This window comes from Alosa sapidissima, chromosome 4 (genome assembly GCF_018492685.1).
Source record: "Alosa sapidissima isolate fAloSap1 chromosome 4, fAloSap1.pri, whole genome shotgun sequence".
Classification (NCBI taxonomy): domain Eukaryota; kingdom Metazoa; phylum Chordata; class Actinopteri; order Clupeiformes; family Clupeidae; genus Alosa; species Alosa sapidissima.
The window spans coordinates 1,199,658-1,218,652 of record NC_055960.1 but is presented as its reverse complement, the minus strand read 5'-3'; the positions used below and the strand labels follow the sequence as shown (position 1 = coordinate 1,218,652).

Sequence of the window (18,995 nt, the reverse complement as noted above, 5' to 3'; positions counted from 1 at the left end):
GTGAGATACTGTGTGTGTATATAAAAAATATGTGGAATAGTGTAGTCTGAGGGGTTACTTGCTCACTGATAAATTAAGATTACCGTTTATCTCTAAATGTGCACTATTTTCTCTGAGCAGTTCTATGAGGTGAAATTGAACTATAGTGGTATCATTATAGTTGGGCAATAAATTTGGGTTTTTGGACAAGTAATAAAATCAATCCTTGATTTATGAATTGTTATGCTTGTTTCAGATGCTGGTGGTGTTTAAGTCTGCTCCCATTTTGAAGAGGGCTCTGAAAGTGAAGCAGGCCATGATGCAGCTGTATGTCCTCAAGCTTCTTAAAGTGCAAACTAAATACTTGGGTCGCCAGTGGAGGAAAAGCAACATGAAGACAATGTCAGCCATCTACCAGAAAGTTCGGCACAGGCTCAACGATGACTGGGCGTATGGCAACGGTGAGTTCTGTAAACTCATATGATTAAATGGGGACCCCCCCCCCCCCTTGTTCAATTGGGTTTTAGGTATATGCATCCTGATAAAGTTACCTTGGCCTAGTGCTGGGCGGTATGACCAAAAATGTATATCACAGTATTTTTTTCAAAATTCTTACGGTTTCTACGGAGCCCGGGAGAGCTCACTTTAAGTGATATTTTTTCTGGTCGTGATAATTTGTGAGCACGTTTTCCTTTAATTAAGCCCTCGTATTAATAAAACGTGAGCACGTTTTCCTTTAATTGAGCCCTCGAATTAATACAACGTGACCCCGTTGTAGGCCTAAATTGAGCTCTCGAAATATGTATTTTGTGCTCACATTTAGTAGCCTAATTCCCGACATTTTCTCACCGCTCGTTGTGGTGGCAACTTCGTGTTACCTTGACATGGACTAGGCCTACAGCTGTCTGTAACAGTTCATATTGGTAATGTGATGATAACCGTAAGCAGCTAATTAAAGACTTTAGGTGGTCATGTTTTATAGCGGACTTCTACTCTTTGTAGCAGGGGCACTGTGGTGTCAACCGCCAGCTATGGAGACCCATAATGGGGAAATTCTACTAGGCTACAAAGGCTACTCACGGGCTCTGTTGTAGCCTAATGACCGGTTTCCACTATCTCCTGGATTGTTGACTTAACTGTGAGGTCTAGAAGTCAATCGAAGCACATCACAGCGACAAGCTCCCAGACAATTACAACACGTAGACCAGGGGTCTCAAACTCAAATGAGCTGGGGGCCACTTCTGCCAACGTCATCTGATTGGAGGGCCGGCTATTTCTGAAAAAGCAATGTTCTTTTTTTCAAATACCGCACAAAACTGCAAACAGAAAGTGCAAGTGTTTTTATCTAGTTTTAGACACCTGTGCTAGCAACCTTAGCTTATAAATAAAATAATGATAAAATAAATATTAATACAAATTATAAAACAAACAAAAAGCATAAAAACAGGTATGTGTGTGTTTCACACCAAATAAAAATATTTTCCTCTCATAACTTTTTTAAACCTGGCAAACTAGGCGTCAGGGTTAAGAAAGCAACACCATTGGATTTTTATATCAAAATTTCAAAAGGTCATGGCTTGAAAGTGGTCAGAGATAAAGTCCTACTGTAAATATAAAAATCTTTGAGTATAAACAAAAGTTTATGAAGGGGGTAAATGTACCCATCACTGGATGGCAAGCACCTCAAATTATGCACCTTTCAGTAAATACTGGATGAACATATTTGAGCAGGTTTACTTTACTTTTTTTCATATTACCCACATAACAAATGAACAGGAAAACACCTAAGATGTATATGGTTTAGTGATGTATTACTAAACCACAAGGCCTACAATAAAGTATTCTGGTCAAATCAGTTCCTATCGCGGGTAAGCTGAGCAGAAGTTCGCATCATATTGCGGGTGACTTTGTAGTTCTTTAGAGCCCTGTTTTTACTAGCCCTGCTGTCTGTACCACGTCCATTACGGACACGATTAGCACTGCAACCTCCAAGCTATGTTGGGCAGAGGGTCGAAATAAGCATGGTATGCTTAGTGGACACCGTCGTATACACGCAAAGACGCACCTCCATTCACAGACGCACTGTGACTATCACTGTCAATAGACGATCGATCATAATCTACAAAAGGATATTCTCCTTCAGAATCAGAAGGAGGTGAATAACATAGCCTACCTAAGACTTCATCACACGTGAACGTTTTTCAACATTAGGTGTAGGCCTATTTCTGCTTCAATTTGTGCAAAACTATGGCCTGCATCGCTTCCGCGTCATTACAAATGCACGTCTTTGTGTTTCTCGCGTGTAATACAAGTATTTCTGGAAACTTTGCGCAGCGATTTTGGGTTTTAATCAAGCTCTGGATGTCTAGCACATAGTGGAGCAGAGTAGGCTACAATTGAGATGTCACCATACTTGGATCTATCGTCTACTTTAATCAGTATCGCAATTAAAAATAGCTTCAAGGGCCGGATTACATTATTATTTTGACATACGTCGCGGGCCGGAATTGGGCAGGACGCGGGCCGGATTTGGCCCGCGGGCCGGGTGTTTGAGACCCCTGACGTAGACCAACTGTTGGTACAAATAGGCTACTGCGTATTAGTAGTATAGCCTAATACCCACCCAATACAATAAGGTTCCCTCTAGCGCCCGATGGGCCTCACCATATAACCCACGCGCACACCAATGATGCACACAACGAGGTAAGCTTTGATACGGACTATGAAACGGGAGACATAAACAGTGTCGTTCACGATGCTCAGCTTCTCAGGCTATGTAGCCCAGCTCACACCGTTCGCGATAAACACCACAGCTCTGCATACACTTGGACCTCAACAAACACTCAAAACTTCGGCAAACATTCAGCTGGACGATGTTGGCAAGGGGCCTGTACAAACACACACAATCATCTGCTCTCCCACTTACAGCCTACCTAACGGGACTATATCCAGGTGCACTGCAATCAATGAGATTCCCTCTACGTCACTACAAGCGACACACCTCCCGACGTCATTCCCGGGGATACCCCTTACACCACACTATGTTTTTGTGCACACAATTTAATTTCTTCGAGCCCACGTTTTAATTATTCGTGGGTGCGTTTTAGTAGATCGAGATCTCGAATATACTATAACGTGCTCATGTTTACATGTGTCAAGACAATATTGAGTGCACGTTTTACAAATTGTGGCCACGTTTAAGTAGATCGTGCACACAATGTTCTATAACCATGTTCACAAATTGTGCTCTCGTTTTAATAAATCGTGCCCTCGTTTTAATAAATCGTGCCCTCGTTTTAGTAAATCGTGCGCTCGTTTTAGTAAATAGTGCACTCGTTTAATAAATTGTGCCCTCGTTTTACTATGCTTAAAATGAGAGCTCAATTTAGTAAAATGAGCTCACACTATAGTAAAACGAGAGCACAGTATAGTAAATTGTGCACACGATTTAGTAAACCGAGCGCACAATTTAGTAAAACGAGCGTACGATTTAGTAAAACGAGTGCACAATATAGTTAAACGAGGGCACAATTTAGTTAAACGAGCACAATTTAGTAAAACGAGCGCACATTCTCTCATTATGCAAAACATTTTGCGATGACCCCTCTAGGGCTCCGTAGGTTTCACTGTATATGACGGTATTTTTTTCATGCATAATCAGATGTTCAGAGCATTTTCTACAGGTTGAGAGAGGAATTGCTGCAGTACATTGACGGATGGTCTATTTTACTGTTATGATGTAGAATAACTCCACACTAGTGGTAATGCAGTTTTGCTGTTTACATGCTGTTTACAAAGAGCCACTCATAATTCTAATGAAGAATCTAATCAGAATGCAAAGACAATTGCAGTCAAAATATAGAACTTTTACTGTGCAAATTTGACAAACATCTTGTATAAAACCAATACAAAAAGTAGTGCAACTACTACTTTTTTGAAAAGTATACAATTTAAAATAAAACCTCTCTGCTAATATGCTTACTCTGTCAAATAGGACTATCAGAAACATGCCTTATTGTTATTGTGTGGTTTACATGACGTTAGTGGTAGGCTAACGTTAACTTGATGTGGATGTCTTGTTAGCCTGCCATGAGCTTCGGTTCGGTTTGCTAGGCAAAACATTAACAAAAAAGTTTGTTTTGGTGCACTGATGACAGTCAGGATCATTTCTAACTAGCCGGCTAGTATTGCTCAGTTCATGTCTATAACATGCTTTACTTGCTACCTGGATAATTTCAGCGAATTCTTAAGGTGAGATGAATGATAAGATCATTAAACTTCACTGTGTTCAGTGGGTTGCTAACTAACGACATAACCTACTAGCCAGCTAGTTACAGCTGTTGAACAATCTCAATAGAATTTTCGTGACGGTAAATCCCTTTCAATGCAGTATCCCTTAACGTTTTTCCTTAACTAAAGAAACAATTTAAAGTATTCTGTGCAACACCCTTAAATAAACCCCTTACCTAAGGAGAAATTAAACCTTCAGGGGAAAAACTTAAGGTGTTTTGTGTTTACCCTCACCATGCCTCGCAGTCGCACCATGCGTGCGTGTGAAAACGTTTCCCAAAAGGGCCTGTCCCAAGGAGAACAAGTATTACCTTGAAACTTAAACACACATGGGGAAACTGAACAGTCCAATCAGTAGACTGATAGGCTAAGCTAGCCAACTATGCTACTTTGTTAATAATATTTCCAGGCTTCAACCAGACAGCTGAATTAAAGAGTTGTAATAGGCCTAGGCTATAGGCTAATCTGCATAAAGTGTGCTGTCATAAATATCAATCATTCAGAAAAATATTTTTATATCAGGATATAAATAATAAATATATTAATATATTATATTGTAATCCTCTGGTGTTCTAATCTAAGGGAGGCTATTAAAATGTTATTTAATAAAATGTCTAGCCCCCCCCCCCCAAAAAAAAAGGAAAGAAAAAAAAAAATCGAGATTCGTATCGAACCGTGGGTCAAAAATCGTGATACACCAACCTTACGATTCGGTTTGTATCGTTACAGCCCTACTACCTTGGCCTTTGGAATTAAAATAGCCCCACATCTCACATCCTTCACCTTACTTAGAGATTGGCATTGGGTACTTTCTAGAAGATCATCTCTCAATGCAAATTAAACCAGCTATTAGTCTAACTGAAATAAATCCATGCCAATCTCTAGGTATGGAGAAGTGTATGTGATGTGGAGCTACTTTCATTCCAAAGGCCAAGGAAACTTTATCAGGATGCATAGTGTCCTGGATTTATGAAATAACTGGGCTTTAAAGCAACACCAAAGAACTTTCCCTCTGTCGCACGCACGCTATTTGTTTATCCAGCACCGGCTTTGCAAATAATGTCCACAGACAAGGTAGAATATGTTGCATGACTTATAAAAAGTACCATGTATTGCGACATCAGATGCAAGTCAAATTTGTAGTTTCTTATGTCTCATTCCATCGAACTACAGATCCGCTACCCGATCTGGCAAACTTGCATAGTGCGGTTATAGCCGATAGAGGGCCACTAAGCGAATGCAGAACTGCCGTTCACCCTGTTATGAGTTGATGAACCACTGAAACGATTTTGGAAACATTATTTTAAGGTACAAAAAACTCTTTGGTGTTGCTTTAAAAATAAAAATCTTCCTGCCTCAAATGGGAATTTAACATAGGGGTGCCCCTTGTATTTTAAGGAAGAAAATGTATTTATTTATGATACATTATTCATTCATACGGAACCCCTAAGGGGACATGAGCAAAATAAAATCTGAAGTTTAGTTTCATGTGCTCACGTGAAACTTTCATGTGAAAAGGTTTTGCGTGCGCCCACAAAACTTTCATGTGCTTACTAAATTAAAAGTATTAAAAAGGTATATATTGGAGGGAGGGGGGGGGGGGGTAATGGTGTGTGTGTGTGTGTGGGTGTTTGTGGGGTTGATGGTATGGCAGGGCTCTTCAATTGGCAGCCCTCGGGCTAAGTCCGCGAGGTAATTTGTACTGGCCCTTTAAAAAAACATGTAATCTCTAGCAAGCGCATGAACTGTTCTCCTTGACACTACGTTGGAGTTTATGAACTACTAATACTTAACAGGTTGCACCACATAAATAGTTTCTGTCAACAATATTGCAAAAACCATGGGCACAATTTCTGCAAAACTTGGTGGAAAGGTGGAGCAGATCCGACTCCAAGGGAATTTCAAAGTATTTCTATATAGTAGCCTGGCTTTTTTTCGCAATGATAGCGAAACAAAAACTCGAGAGTCTCTCTGTGTCCATTAAGTGAATTGTGAATTTGTGGCTATTGGCCAATATAGGCTATTGCCGATGTTATTCATTTCTTCACGTCTTACAACATAAATAAATGCAATAATAGTCAAAAATAATAAAAGTCAGAAATGAGCCTGTCTAAAGGCCTCTTGGAAATCATGTGGCATGTTACATTAAATGCGCACTCAATTGCGATTCGAAGCAAAAAGTATCACTGATACTGATAAATTCCATTATAGCATATTTAGCACTGTTATCACAGATTTCATTAGCCATATTAGCCACCAACAACTGGCTAATGATGTTGTTATGCATGTACAAAACACAACATTTGAACACCCATATTGCTGCTGTTGTACTTCATTGTATCTACAGCTGTTAATGTGATTAGCCTACTCATATTTCAAGCCGCATTTCTCCGGCCCCTCAATTGTGATACTGGCCCCCATTACAAACTAATTGAATAGCCCTGTGGTATGGTGTGTGTGTGTGTGTGTGTGTGTGTGTGTGTGTGTGTGTGTGGGGGGGGGGGGGTTGTTGGTGTGTTTTTATGTGTGTGGGGGGTTAATGGGGTGTGTGGGGGAGGGTGGTGTACCTGTGTGTGTGTGTGTGTGTGTGTTAGGGCTGTTGGAACGAATTTCGGAAGTTGAATATAAATCGAATATTTAAAAAAATCAATACTGAAATTAATATTTGAATGTGGTGTTTTGGGGAGTTTTTTTTTTATGTGTTTGCTAACTTAAAAGCATTTCGTTTTCACATATTTGTTTGTCACATGTAATGCACAATCTAAATATGGCAGAAGCGATGCACCCACTCCTAACGATTTAAGCGATGTGTGGAATATTTTTGGATTTCCATCAGAAAACGGAAAAATAACAAGTAGCCTAACAATGTTGTAATCTGCAGAATATATAGGCTAAGGCCCAAATGAAATATCACTCGACAAAGAGCAGCCTGAGCGCACAACTGATAACGCTACACCCTGACAAGCTAGGTAGGTAAACAATCCAAGGGCGAGGAACTGCACCTAAAACAGGCAAGAATTGGCCTACAGAATTTTTGCGTCCCTCCTCTATGTCCGGTGCTTTTGTCACTTCTCTGATAGTCATGATGGTTCATGGAATCGCAGGCTGATAGAAAAAAAGAAAGCAAACTTTTCCCCAATCAGGAAATACTAATTATAGGCAAAATTTGAGCATTAAATATTTGAATATAAATCGATTATTAAAAATAATAATGAATGAATTTCGAATGAGATTATGGAGGAAGATTGACAGCCCTAGTGTGTGTATGTCTGTGTGGGGAGGGGATATGTTGTGTGTTTGGGTGGGGGGGTGATGAAATGTGTGTGTTGGGGGGGGGGGGGGGGGGGGGGGGGGGGTGGTGTAGTGTACATGGGGTGTGTGGAAGAGAGTTCCACACCCCAAAGTTCTAGCGGTCATTATTTCCGAGGAAAGGACCTGAAAAAACGAATGACCGCTGGCAACGGAGTTTGTGCTTCTAATTCCGGTAGTTCATATCACTACGCAAGGACTGGAACTTCATTCAAAAGTGAAAGCTTAGGCTTTCGGTAGGTAAAAGCAACGACCGAAATGCAGTGTTGAAACACGTGTATGAAACATGTTAAATATGCAAACACTGATCCGGTACAAACACTGACACCCCCCCCCCCCCCCCCAAAAAAACAAATTAACTCCCGTTTTTGGAAAGCTAAATGTTGACAGGTATGTGTGTGTTTAAGTTTCAAAGGGATGCTTTTTCTCCTTGGGACAGGCCCTATTCGGTCTGTTTCCATTCCATTGGGATTAAGACGATAAGAACTTAGTAGTCAACTTGAATGCAACAGCTTTGAACAAATTTGTGCAGCGTGCTAATAATGCTGATCGGATTTAATAGCAATTTAGCAACAACAGTCCTTGCGATTATGAAGGTTTGGATTAAATGTGTGTGCTGAGGAGGTTTTTTTTTTTTTTATTACATCCTTAGTAATAGATTAATATCCCTTTCCTTGACAGCAGACCTGGATGCACGGCCATGGGACTTTCAAGCAGAGGAGTGTGCACTGCGTGCTAATATTGAACGATTTAACAGCCGCCGCTATGACAAGAACCAGGCCAACCCTGACTACTTGCCTGTGGACAACTGTCTACAAAGTGTGCTTGGACAGCGTGTGGACTTGCCAGAGGATTTTCAGATGAACTATGACCTCTGGCTTGAGCGAGAGGTGTTTTCTAAGCCTATTTCCTGGGAAGAGCTCCTTCAGTGAAGATGGGGCTGTGGGTGAGCGTCCTAAATACTCACAGTAGACAGAAAATGGAAACAATAGCAACAATTTGAAAATCAGTCTAAAAGCCAGCATGACTTGGCTACTTAAAAAAAAACAAAAAAAACTTGCTTGGGCATTTTAATTTAACATTGCTGTGTAACCGTATTGCTAACAGTAGTGTTTGTCAAATTATCTATTCTGATAATTAATCATTTTACTTGTCTTATTTTTAAGGGGCACACTACACTGTGTGCTCTGGTACATTCCCAAATACTGGTGAAGTGTGGGTGTGGTCTAGGATAAAGATCCTGGAACACAACCCACCATACTGGACCATGCCCACTAGTAGTTTTGTAGGAGCAGTCTTTCTTCTGATAGTCTCTTATCCTTCCAACTTCGCTTGTATCCTGGTCTAAAACGGCCTTTCTGTACTGTGTGCTTTTGTACTGGTTATGTGGAGGTGCTGCTAAAGACGAATTTACATGGACCTTTGTCATATACACACATATAGTGTCCTAACTTCCTGAAGATGGGGACTCATGTGTAACAAGTTTTGTTTTAGGTTGTTTTTGCGTGCTTGCTTTTTTGGGACAGGCTTTTGGTGTGTATTCCTGAATATATGTCCCTGGGTCTGGGTATTTGTCTGGTATTCTAAGTTGAAATGGTTTGAGAAAGATAGTTTGGGGTTAGATTACTACCTCAGAACTGTTGAACTGTTTTTTTTTTGTTGTTTTTTTTAACGCTAGTTTATAAAGAGGGTATACAGGTGAAAAGGGTATACAGGTGTCTCCTATTATTTGACAAGAACCCCAAAAAGTAAAGATAAAAATAGAAAAAACCTTAAACAAAAGGGATTTAGTATCCTCTTCCCTCACATCTGTGATTATATCATACATTGCATTGTAACCTGTTTTTATACATCTGGCCCGATTTTTAAAGGAATCTTTAAAAATATGTTACTAAAGAAATCAGTATTCTAATTGCTATTTATCATGGTTTGTGTCTTACTTCCATTGTTTCTCTTATAGTATAAACACCAAATAAACAAATGTTCTTGAACTAAATGCTGTACCATAAATAATGTCTCGTTGTATTGAGCAGAAGAAATACTCAATTTTATTTCTTAGAAAAGCATTCCTGGCAAATATTTTGTGGTGATATTGCCACCTTACAGTAAGTTGTTTTTACTAAAACCTTCAGTGGTTACATCTCACATCAGTTGCAGACGCACGTCTTGTAGAAGTTAATGTGGGACTCCTCTCCTTATGAAGGCTGTGATTGCCATGCCCAATTGCGCTGGTCTCATTTAGACGTCAAAATAGGCCTATTTTGTACACAAAGCAAGAAAAAAAAGTGTGTGTGTATATAAATATATGAATGTGTGTGTTTTTTTTTTTGTTTTTTTTTTTATATATATGAAGGGGGGTACATTTGCAATGTGATTTGACGCTACACTGTCACAAACTCACCTCATCCACAAGAGGGCATTGCTCCTGGGTTACTGGCTGGCTGGATGGCTTTATAGCCTTGAAGCAGAATTGATGGTGGAGAACTCCAGGTCAATTGGCAGTGGTCTTGGGGATACTATAAGGTGAACACCTGTGTTAATTTTGTTTTAACCAGTATAAGTTTTTTCTTTTTATTATTATTTGTTCGCCACTACATCATCTTTGATCTCCATATCTTTGGTGTCAAGAAATGTTCCTCCACAGCTTCCATGTCAAACCTGGGACTAAACAGAGACCATGTATTTGGTCCGCACCATTGGACACAATGACTTTTTCACCATTGTCCAAAGTCAGTGCAGAGTTTTACAGTGTACACAAAATTACACTGCAGACACGCAGACATGTTGACCGCACTGCCAGGTGTGAAATTAGTCATATTTATAAAGAAATCAGGCAATATTCACAGGGAGAAGATGCCGCATTTACCTGTCTGAAAGAGAGGTGAAAATTTGCTGCCCCAGTGCGTGTGTTTACATAGAAGCTTAATGTGACGTGCAGTTTTTTTTACAGTAAAACTTAATGTGACGTGACGTGTTTTTCGAAATGCAAACGACACCATGGAGTTGCATTGACATTTGGCAACAGACTGACTGCTATGGAGAGGTGTTGGTGTAGCTGAGGATTTTACACCTAATTTTGTCCCCACCACATTTTACACCTGAAAATGAAATGTGGTGTTGAAGCCTCTTAGATGTGTTAGTGTAGCGTTCTACCAGAAACGTACATTTTCTGTCCTGGAATAGATTCAATGAATGAATGTTAACTGACTAGGTCATTGATTTCTGCCAGTGATTCTGTAAAAGTATATGTAATTCATTAGGCTCTCAGATGGTTTTTTTCTTTATTAAAAACACTTGAAAATTACAAATTCTGATAAATGAGCTGCCCTCAACCAAACCTGAGGTACGTCTTTCACAGTTTTGTTGTGATAAAGACTGATGTTAAAAAAAAAAAAAAAAAAATACAAATGTAAATTGTTATCGTTCACATCAATATATTAAAAACATGAAATTAAACATAAATTCTTGAAATAAATGGGAATTAACAACTGTAAAGTTTTTGTCACGTTTACATAAAACGCTACATAAAATATAGCTGCAAGCAGCAATGAGGGGGCCAAGCAGTGAGATCAGCAGGCCAGATTAACCATGTAAATCAATGCCGTTGCATCAGACATATAGCCTTAAGCAGTCACAGCAAGTTCCATGCCATACAACCCAAGATTGGCTGAGTTACAAGGTCAAGTTTCACATCAAAACATAACTGATTTTGTGGGGCTGAACCAGGGCTGAGTGTCGCCGCCCCCTCCCCCAGCCAGCCCACCGCCGCAACCGCCCCTGCCCATCCCACCCCGTCCCACCCTTGCACGCACACATTAGAATGAACTAGATGGAACTTGCTGTCATCAGTTTCACAAAAATAAAAGATTGACTGAGATATGATCACACTTGCTGTGATTTAAACACAGAGGTCAAAAATTGACGTCATAGGGTGTGTGGGGGTGTGAACTCGGCTTGGCCCAAGGATTCCAATGCTACCTCATTTTGCCATTCGGGTCAACAGGTCAAAAGTTACGTCCGTAAACACAAGTCCAACTTTGGCCTGTTGGTGGCGCTAGAGCGCTTGAGGTGCCGGCATGAAACTTGGTGAAATGAATTATTGGACTGTCCCCAATTAGTGTGCAAAATTGTATAACTTTTTACCAGACGGTTCTATGGGCTGCCATTGACTTCCATTGCAAAATAATGCGCATCAGCAACTACTGGCCAAAATGCATTTTTGTCAATTACGGTGCCCCCTAGAGGTCAAATGTCACCAAATTTCTTGAGCGTCCTCCCGATGGGGTCTGAGGTACATGTACTAAATTTGGTTTTGATACATGAAAGCGTTGCTGAGATATGAAATCACTTCCTGTTTGGCGGCTTCGCCGCAAATTTCAATTGGCTGGTACAGGTCAATGCTTCTGTCAATTGTTCCAGAAAGCAATGCACTCATCAGGCATGGTCTGAAGATGGTCTCTACCAATTTTGGTGAAGAACAGATGAAATTTGTGACCTGCGAAAACTTGTACGTGTTTTTGATTAAATTCAATATGGCGGCCGAATCAATTACGATGACATCACAAGTTGGCTTGGGTCGGCCTAAGGACCTCCAACAGTATTACCAGACACCACTAGTGCGTTTTAATTCTAAGCACAACTGCAGCTACAGGCCAAAAAGCATGTTTCTTAATTACAGCGCCCCCTAGAGGTCAAAGGTCACCAGATTTCTTGAGCGTCCCCCTGATTGGGTCCTGAGTCCATGGACTAAGTTTGGTTATGACAGATCAATGGGTTGCTGAGATATGAGCTCACTTCCTGTTTGGCGGAAATTTCGATTGGCTGTTACGCGCGAACGGTTTTAGTTCCGAAGACGAAAAGGGATAACTTTTGTGCGGCTTGGTCTGAAGAGCATGTGTGTCAAGTTTGGTGACGATCAGACAAAATTTGTGACCTGTGAAGTTTTAGTTTCACTTTCACTAAAATCCATCATGGCGGAAAATGACGTCATAGGGTGCGTTGAACTCGGCTTCGTCCAAGGATTCCAACGATACCTGATTTATGACAATCGGGTCAACAGGTCAGAAGTTACGTGCGTGAACGCAAGTCCAAATTTGGCCTGTTGGTGGCGCTAGAGCGCTCAAGGTGCCGGTATGAAACTTGGTGAAATTAATTATGAGACTGTCCCCTATCAGTGTGCCAAATTTCACAACTTTTCACCAGACGGTTCTATGGGCTGCCATAGACTTCAATGGCAGAGGAATAATAATAATAAGAAAACCAACAAACACAATGGGTGCCTTCGCAGCTTCGCTGCTTGGCCCCCAAAAATGTGCAGTGCGCTTTTAAAGTTACGACCTAAAGGCTGTGACGACATTTGACCAAGGTGAAGCTAAAATTGATCAAGGGTAAGTAAAATTATTGGATTTGAAACTTTTTTTCAGGGTCTTAACGGTCCCGTCACACTAAAATATCCTAGAAAATAATGGAATTGTATATCTAAAAACTATGTCTGAAAAGGTCACTAAAATCCCTGCTTACAAGCGAATAGTTTTGATTGAGATTTTGACACATGAAGTCATAAAATCTACAGACATTATTGTCCCCCTATCCCACCCCATCTAATTCATTGGTGGGAGTATGGAAGTGCGGTTTAAGCTTTAAATGAATTTGTGCGTAGTACCAGTGTCATTCATTTCTTTCACATGTTTTACATCATAAATAAATGCATTTTTAGACCTATTTATTTTAGGCCTATAAATCAATTCTCTAACGTTTCCAACCCCAAAACATTCTGCAATGCATGAAGGCCCTCCTGACCTCGTTTTGCACCACCCTCACCATCTAGGTGGTTTGATAGATATGTACACTGCCTACTAGCTTTCTAGTAGTAGTAGCATGCATGGTAGTGCACTGACACTGAATTCTGCAATATAGTAATACGTTATTATTATTATTATTATTATTATTGCAATCCTTCTGTAGGCTATATGGAATGAGTTCAATGGGATGCAATGTGAAACAATACAAGGATACAAGGAAGTTTATTGTCACATGCATATAGTTACTGGAAGTAAGAAATGCAGTGATATTATGTCTGGTGTCAGCCTATTTGTGCATTTATGGGGGGGAGGGGGGGGGGGGAATGCTAAATAGCCTATTTTCAAAGTGGGATTGTCTGCTCATTTTTGCACACACACAACCTTGTCCTCATCCAGCAACTGAACACAGTTGTATAGCATTTTAAGCACCATCAATTTGGGAAAAGCCTGTGCTGTGACTGACCTACTGAAATAAGTTCTAATGCGCATCCAAGGGTTTGGGGATAATGTCGCGCACTATGCAGAAGGTTGTGGTGCTCAACCTGTTGTTACTCTTCAGCTAAATAGGGTGTTCCAGAGAGAAGTTGTATGTTCTGTTGCAGACAAATAAATCCATAAAACCGTGGACGTCAATTCCGATGTAAACATACTGTGCAAATAACTTAAAAATCCTCCCGCTCCAGTGAAATCGCTTCACGCTCGTGAGGGAGAAATAATCTACAAGCCGAATTGTCACCTTAAACAGAAAACTTAAATCCCAAAGAACTAAGAGCAACGGCAATATATTTCACTCATAGAACATTTATTTTAAAATATGCAACACCGATAATTGCAACACAACATCAATACACATAAGCCTAAAACTAAAGGGGTCAGTGGAATTAATTGCCTAAAGAATACAGGCTTAGCATCCCAGTTTTACTTTGGCCTTCTACTTGATATGAAGCATATTCAAATTGCTCACATTTTTTCTTTGCTCTCCATAGCACACACTCATGTTTTTCACGAAATGTGTCTCCTTAGATTCCAAAATGAATCTTTACTCACTGAAACCGTGTCACCACATGGTTGTTCTTGCTCTACATTGTTAGTATCTAGTTGTTTTGTAGGAATAGTACACTTGTATGACTTAACAGTTTCCTTTCTAAAATATTTAGCACTTACAATGGCCAATCTTTGAAATTTAACGGTCTCGGTTTTATTAGGAAGACATGAATTCTGAGTGGATTTGGACATGCTTCAGACTTGTGGTGTGAGCGGTATCGGAGCAAATTGGAGCGGAACAGAGAGGACGCTCCGACCTCTAAATTAAAAAGCGTTCCACGCTCCAACAAAATTCCATCTGCTCTGCTCCTCGCACGTTCGCTTGCCCTTCGCTCACTAACTCTGAGGCCTACACAAGTTCTAGCCTATTCCGTCGCCACATTTGTAATATTGCTATAATGCCATTTACCATTTTCAGTCAATACTTTTTGCCTGCATCAAATCGCACATTCGCATTTAGTGCGCATCTAGGCTTAACATGATTTCTAAGCAGTGTTGGGAGTAACGCGTTGCAAGGTAACGTGTTACTGTAATTCCACTACTTTTAGTGGTAACGAGCATATAACGAAGTATTTTTGTAAATCAAGTACCGCAATTACAATTACTGAAATTTAAATGAGTTTGTTACTTGCGTTACTCTGTTGATCTTGAAGGAACAACTGCAGACAGGATTACAGATGCACATTGCTGCTTCTGATCTAACGTCTCCCGACATCAGCATGTGTTTCCCCTCATGTTTCGATTGGGCATTTTTTACAGTTAATAGCAGCCTCCTCATATTCCTCCTTATTTTGGATTTAAAACACGCCAGAGTGCATTAGGCTACAATTTAAATTGACATCTTAAACGCCTTTTCCCTTTTGTTTCCATCTCGTATAAGCTCCACTACAGTAAAAGCATTGTTGTTTATCTCTGCTCTTTTTCGCAAAAAATAGATCCTATTGCGCAAAAGCCTTTTTATATCAATTTCACATTCTTACAACATAGCCACAACACAACACCAATAGGCCTACATAAATAGCCTTGGCACAGGCAAGTGTTTAATGGTCAAAGTGGAGGCAAGGAAACTCCCCGACATGTAGTGGAGCTTATCACCCGGTTGCCACTAGTTAATGCACCAGAGGCGCAAGGCCCTATTGTTTTTAGAAGAGTCATTATATTTTGTCTCCGTTCTGCCGTACTTTGCCTTATTTGAGGTGGTTCTCATGGGTGAAAACTCAAGAAATTTGACATGCCCAAAAAGTGTCATAGGCTATAATTCACTCGCGGGCAAAGGCAAACAACTTTTATATATTGCATTAGCTACACCCAACAGGAAGTGAGATATTTAGGATTTTGTGCATTGTGACACCTGATAAATTTTGACGCACTTCTCCTAGACGATTAATCTGATCCATGTCAAAGTTGGTATACATGATGTTGAGATGTTGGTGATTCTAAATTGAGAAGCTTTTTTGATCTGTTGTAATGTGCTGAAATAGCGATATGATAAATTTGCATACCTCACCACATAAACAGGAAATAAGTGATACATTGGCTACATTTGCCATGCATTGTTTGACATGGCTCAAACCTCATGATGATATTCACATGCCCACAATGCATATTTGGCATAGCGCCACCATCTGGCAACAGATAGAATGGCTTTTACAGTTGTGATACATGATCAGAGATGGCAAAAGTACTCACTTACCGTACTCAAGTAGAAGTACAAATACTTGTGTTAAAAAATACTCTGGTAAAAGTAGAAGTACTGATTTAAGTTCTTTACTCAAGTAAAAGTAACAAAGTACAGGCTTGGAAATTTACTTAAAGTATAAAAGTAAAAGTAGTCTTGTGAATGACAACATTTTTTTATGCAACGGTACCTGGACCACACAAATGTTACCAGAGTGCAAGAGTGCCAGTCTCTCTTTTTAAATCTTCCCATAACCTGTTGGGCCATTCCCCCCCCCAACATTGCACTGCCTACTTCAGAGGGTGTTCTTTTGGCCATCAAATGCTGGACATCTTTAGAAAGCTAAGATCCTGTAGTTTCTTAGGAAGCGCTGGCACAGAGTTACAGAGCCTAGAATATTGTTTTTTCTTTCTGCCGGATAACAAGCATCTCTGAATTGACCACATTTCAGCCCTCTAGGTCACTTGATATGATTTTAGAAACACAACTGAGCCCTAGCACCAGGTCTTGCGAAGCTGTGTGCAAAAGTAGATCAATGTAGAATGAAAAATAAGTACTTTAGATCATTATTTGCCAAGGTATGCGCATGCGTTTTGCAATGCCCTATGGAAACTCCCCATAGGACTTTTGGTTACCCAAAATGCATACTGACAATAAAAGTATGCATTTCTGAGGTTTCTTGTAGACTATTTGGATTGTAGCCTATACCAGGTTCTGATATAGAATGACTACACAAAATGGAATAATTACACCAAAGTCTTTATTTTTGCATTTTCTGGCTTCATTGGTATATAAGATGGACTATACATCTGTACAACTAATATTGGATAAAATAACATGAATATTTAATTCCTATGGATTCCTGTGAATATTTCAAGACCAGGAATGTAGTGGTAAAATCAGAGGTGGGTAAACTATGAATTCTGTGATCATGGTAAGGTGGACTGCGTCATGCGGTATCAGATTTTTAGAAAAGGCATTCAGAACATGTTCTCAGCATTCACGCCTCTCTCCGAGAGTGAAGTATCTAGACTCCTGACAATGCAGCCGTCCTACCACATGCTCGCTGGACCCTATACCTATGAGCCTACTTCAGTCCATCAGCCCGACCATCGCTCCAGCTATCACACATGTGATCAATGCCTCGCTAACCTCCGGCACATTTCCAACAGCCTTCAAAATGGCCCGGGTAACACCGTTACTTAAGAAAGCTTCTCTCAACCCTGCTCAAGTCGAGAACTACCGCCCTGTCTCACTCCTGCCTTTCCTATCCAAAGGCATTGAACAAGTCTCCAAACAGGTCTCTGACTTCCTTTCACAGAACAACCTTCTGGATCCAAATCAGTCTGGGTTCAAAAGCGGCCACTCTACCGAAACGGCTCTGCTGTCTGTAACAGAAGCCTTAAAAGAAGCCAGGGCGACCGCTCGGTCATCAGTACTCATCCTGCTTGACTTATCGGCTGCCTTTGACACGGTTAATCACCGCATCCTTCTCTCTATACTCGCTAACATGGGAATCTCTGGTTCTGCTCTCTCCTGGTTTGAATCCTACCTCACAGGACGCTCGTTTAACATATCATGGCTTGGTCAGCTATCTGCACCTCACCATCTCACCACAGGGGTCCCCCAGGGCTCAGTGCTGGGCCCCCTTCTCTTTGCTATCTACACTTCTTGGGACAGATTATCCGTTCGCATGGCTTCTCATACCACTGCTAGACGACACACAGCTCTATCTGTCCTTTCCACCTGACCCCTTGGTTTCAGCACGGATCTCGGATTGCCTCTCAGACATAGCTACATGGATGAATGCACACCACCTCCAGCTGAACCTCTCAAAGACTGAACTGCTGGTCCTCCCAGCTAAACCTACCATACACCACGACATCAACATCAAATTTGACTCCCTGTCTGTTTCACCTACCAGGACTGCAAGAAATCTAGGAGTTGTTCTCGACAACCAACTAAACTTCTCAGATCATGTTGCCTCAGTCGCCCGGTCATGCCGTTTCGCACTCTACAACATACGGAAAATCAGGACTTACTTGACTCAAGATGCTACCCAACTTCTGGTTCAGGCAATAGTCATCTCACGACTCGACTACTGCAATGCCCTCCTGACAGGTCTCCCAGCCTGCGCAGTGAAACCACTTCAGATGATCCAGAACGCGGCGGCGCGCCTGGTCTACAACCAACCCAAAAGGGCACATGTTACCCCGTTGCTCATCCAGCTACACTGGCTACCTATGGCGGCCCGCATCAAATTCAAGGCTCTAACGCTTGCCTACAAAGTAGTCTCCGGTTCTGCTCCCACCTACTTGAATGCCCTCATACAGACATACGCTACCTCCAGACCGCTGCGCTCCTCAGACGAACGACGTCTAGCTCTACCACCGGTACGCTCAAGCCAATCCAAACTTTTCTCATCTGTTGTTCCTCGTTGGTGGAACACACTGCCAGTTCCTACAAGGGCAGGGACATCCTTCTCCATTTTCAAAAAACTCCTGAAGACCCAGCTCTTTAGAGAACATCTCCTCTCATAGCAACACTTACAACAAGTCTTACTGATCCTAGCACTCACCAGCCGTCTTAAACTGACAAGTAACCGTTAAAAACAGCACTCACTGATGCACTTATTCTTACTGTACTCTAATGTTTTTAAATTGTCCTAAAATTGTTGAGAATTGCTCTAAAACTTAAACTGTTTACCATGTTGTTAGTCGCTTTGGCTAAAAAAGCGTCAGCCAAATGTAATGTAATGTAAAATGTTTGATGATGGTGGAGGTTATTGTCCAATGTTTATAATAGAGGGAGAGCAGCTTCACAGAAGAGAACTTCTGACGGCAAATTTGAGGAAAAGTTGGTAAACCACCCTTCTTACCTAATTTGAGCAACCC

The 18,995-nt window shown here is 40.9% G+C and overlaps 1 protein-coding gene across 3 annotated transcripts in view; it reads left to right on the top strand.

Moving 5' to 3' along the window:
• The window catches only part of strip1 (striatin interacting protein 1), a 66,267-nt gene extending 55,307 nt beyond the window's left edge, over positions 1-10,960 (top strand). Inside the window, exons 20-22 of one of the 3 annotated variants that reach the window (XM_042088894.1) lie at positions 236-440; positions 8,260-8,524; positions 8,745-10,960. In XM_042088894.1, coding sequence (XP_041944828.1) covers positions 236-440; positions 8,260-8,510 — 456 coding nt within the window. In that variant the 3' untranslated portion in view covers positions 8,511-8,524; positions 8,745-10,960. Of the gene's footprint in view, positions 1-235; positions 441-8,259 lie in introns of all 3 variants that reach the window. The other 2 variants (XM_042088896.1, XM_042088895.1) reach the window with 2 other exon arrangements.
• The last annotated feature ends 8,035 nt before the right edge of the window (positions 10,961-18,995 follow it).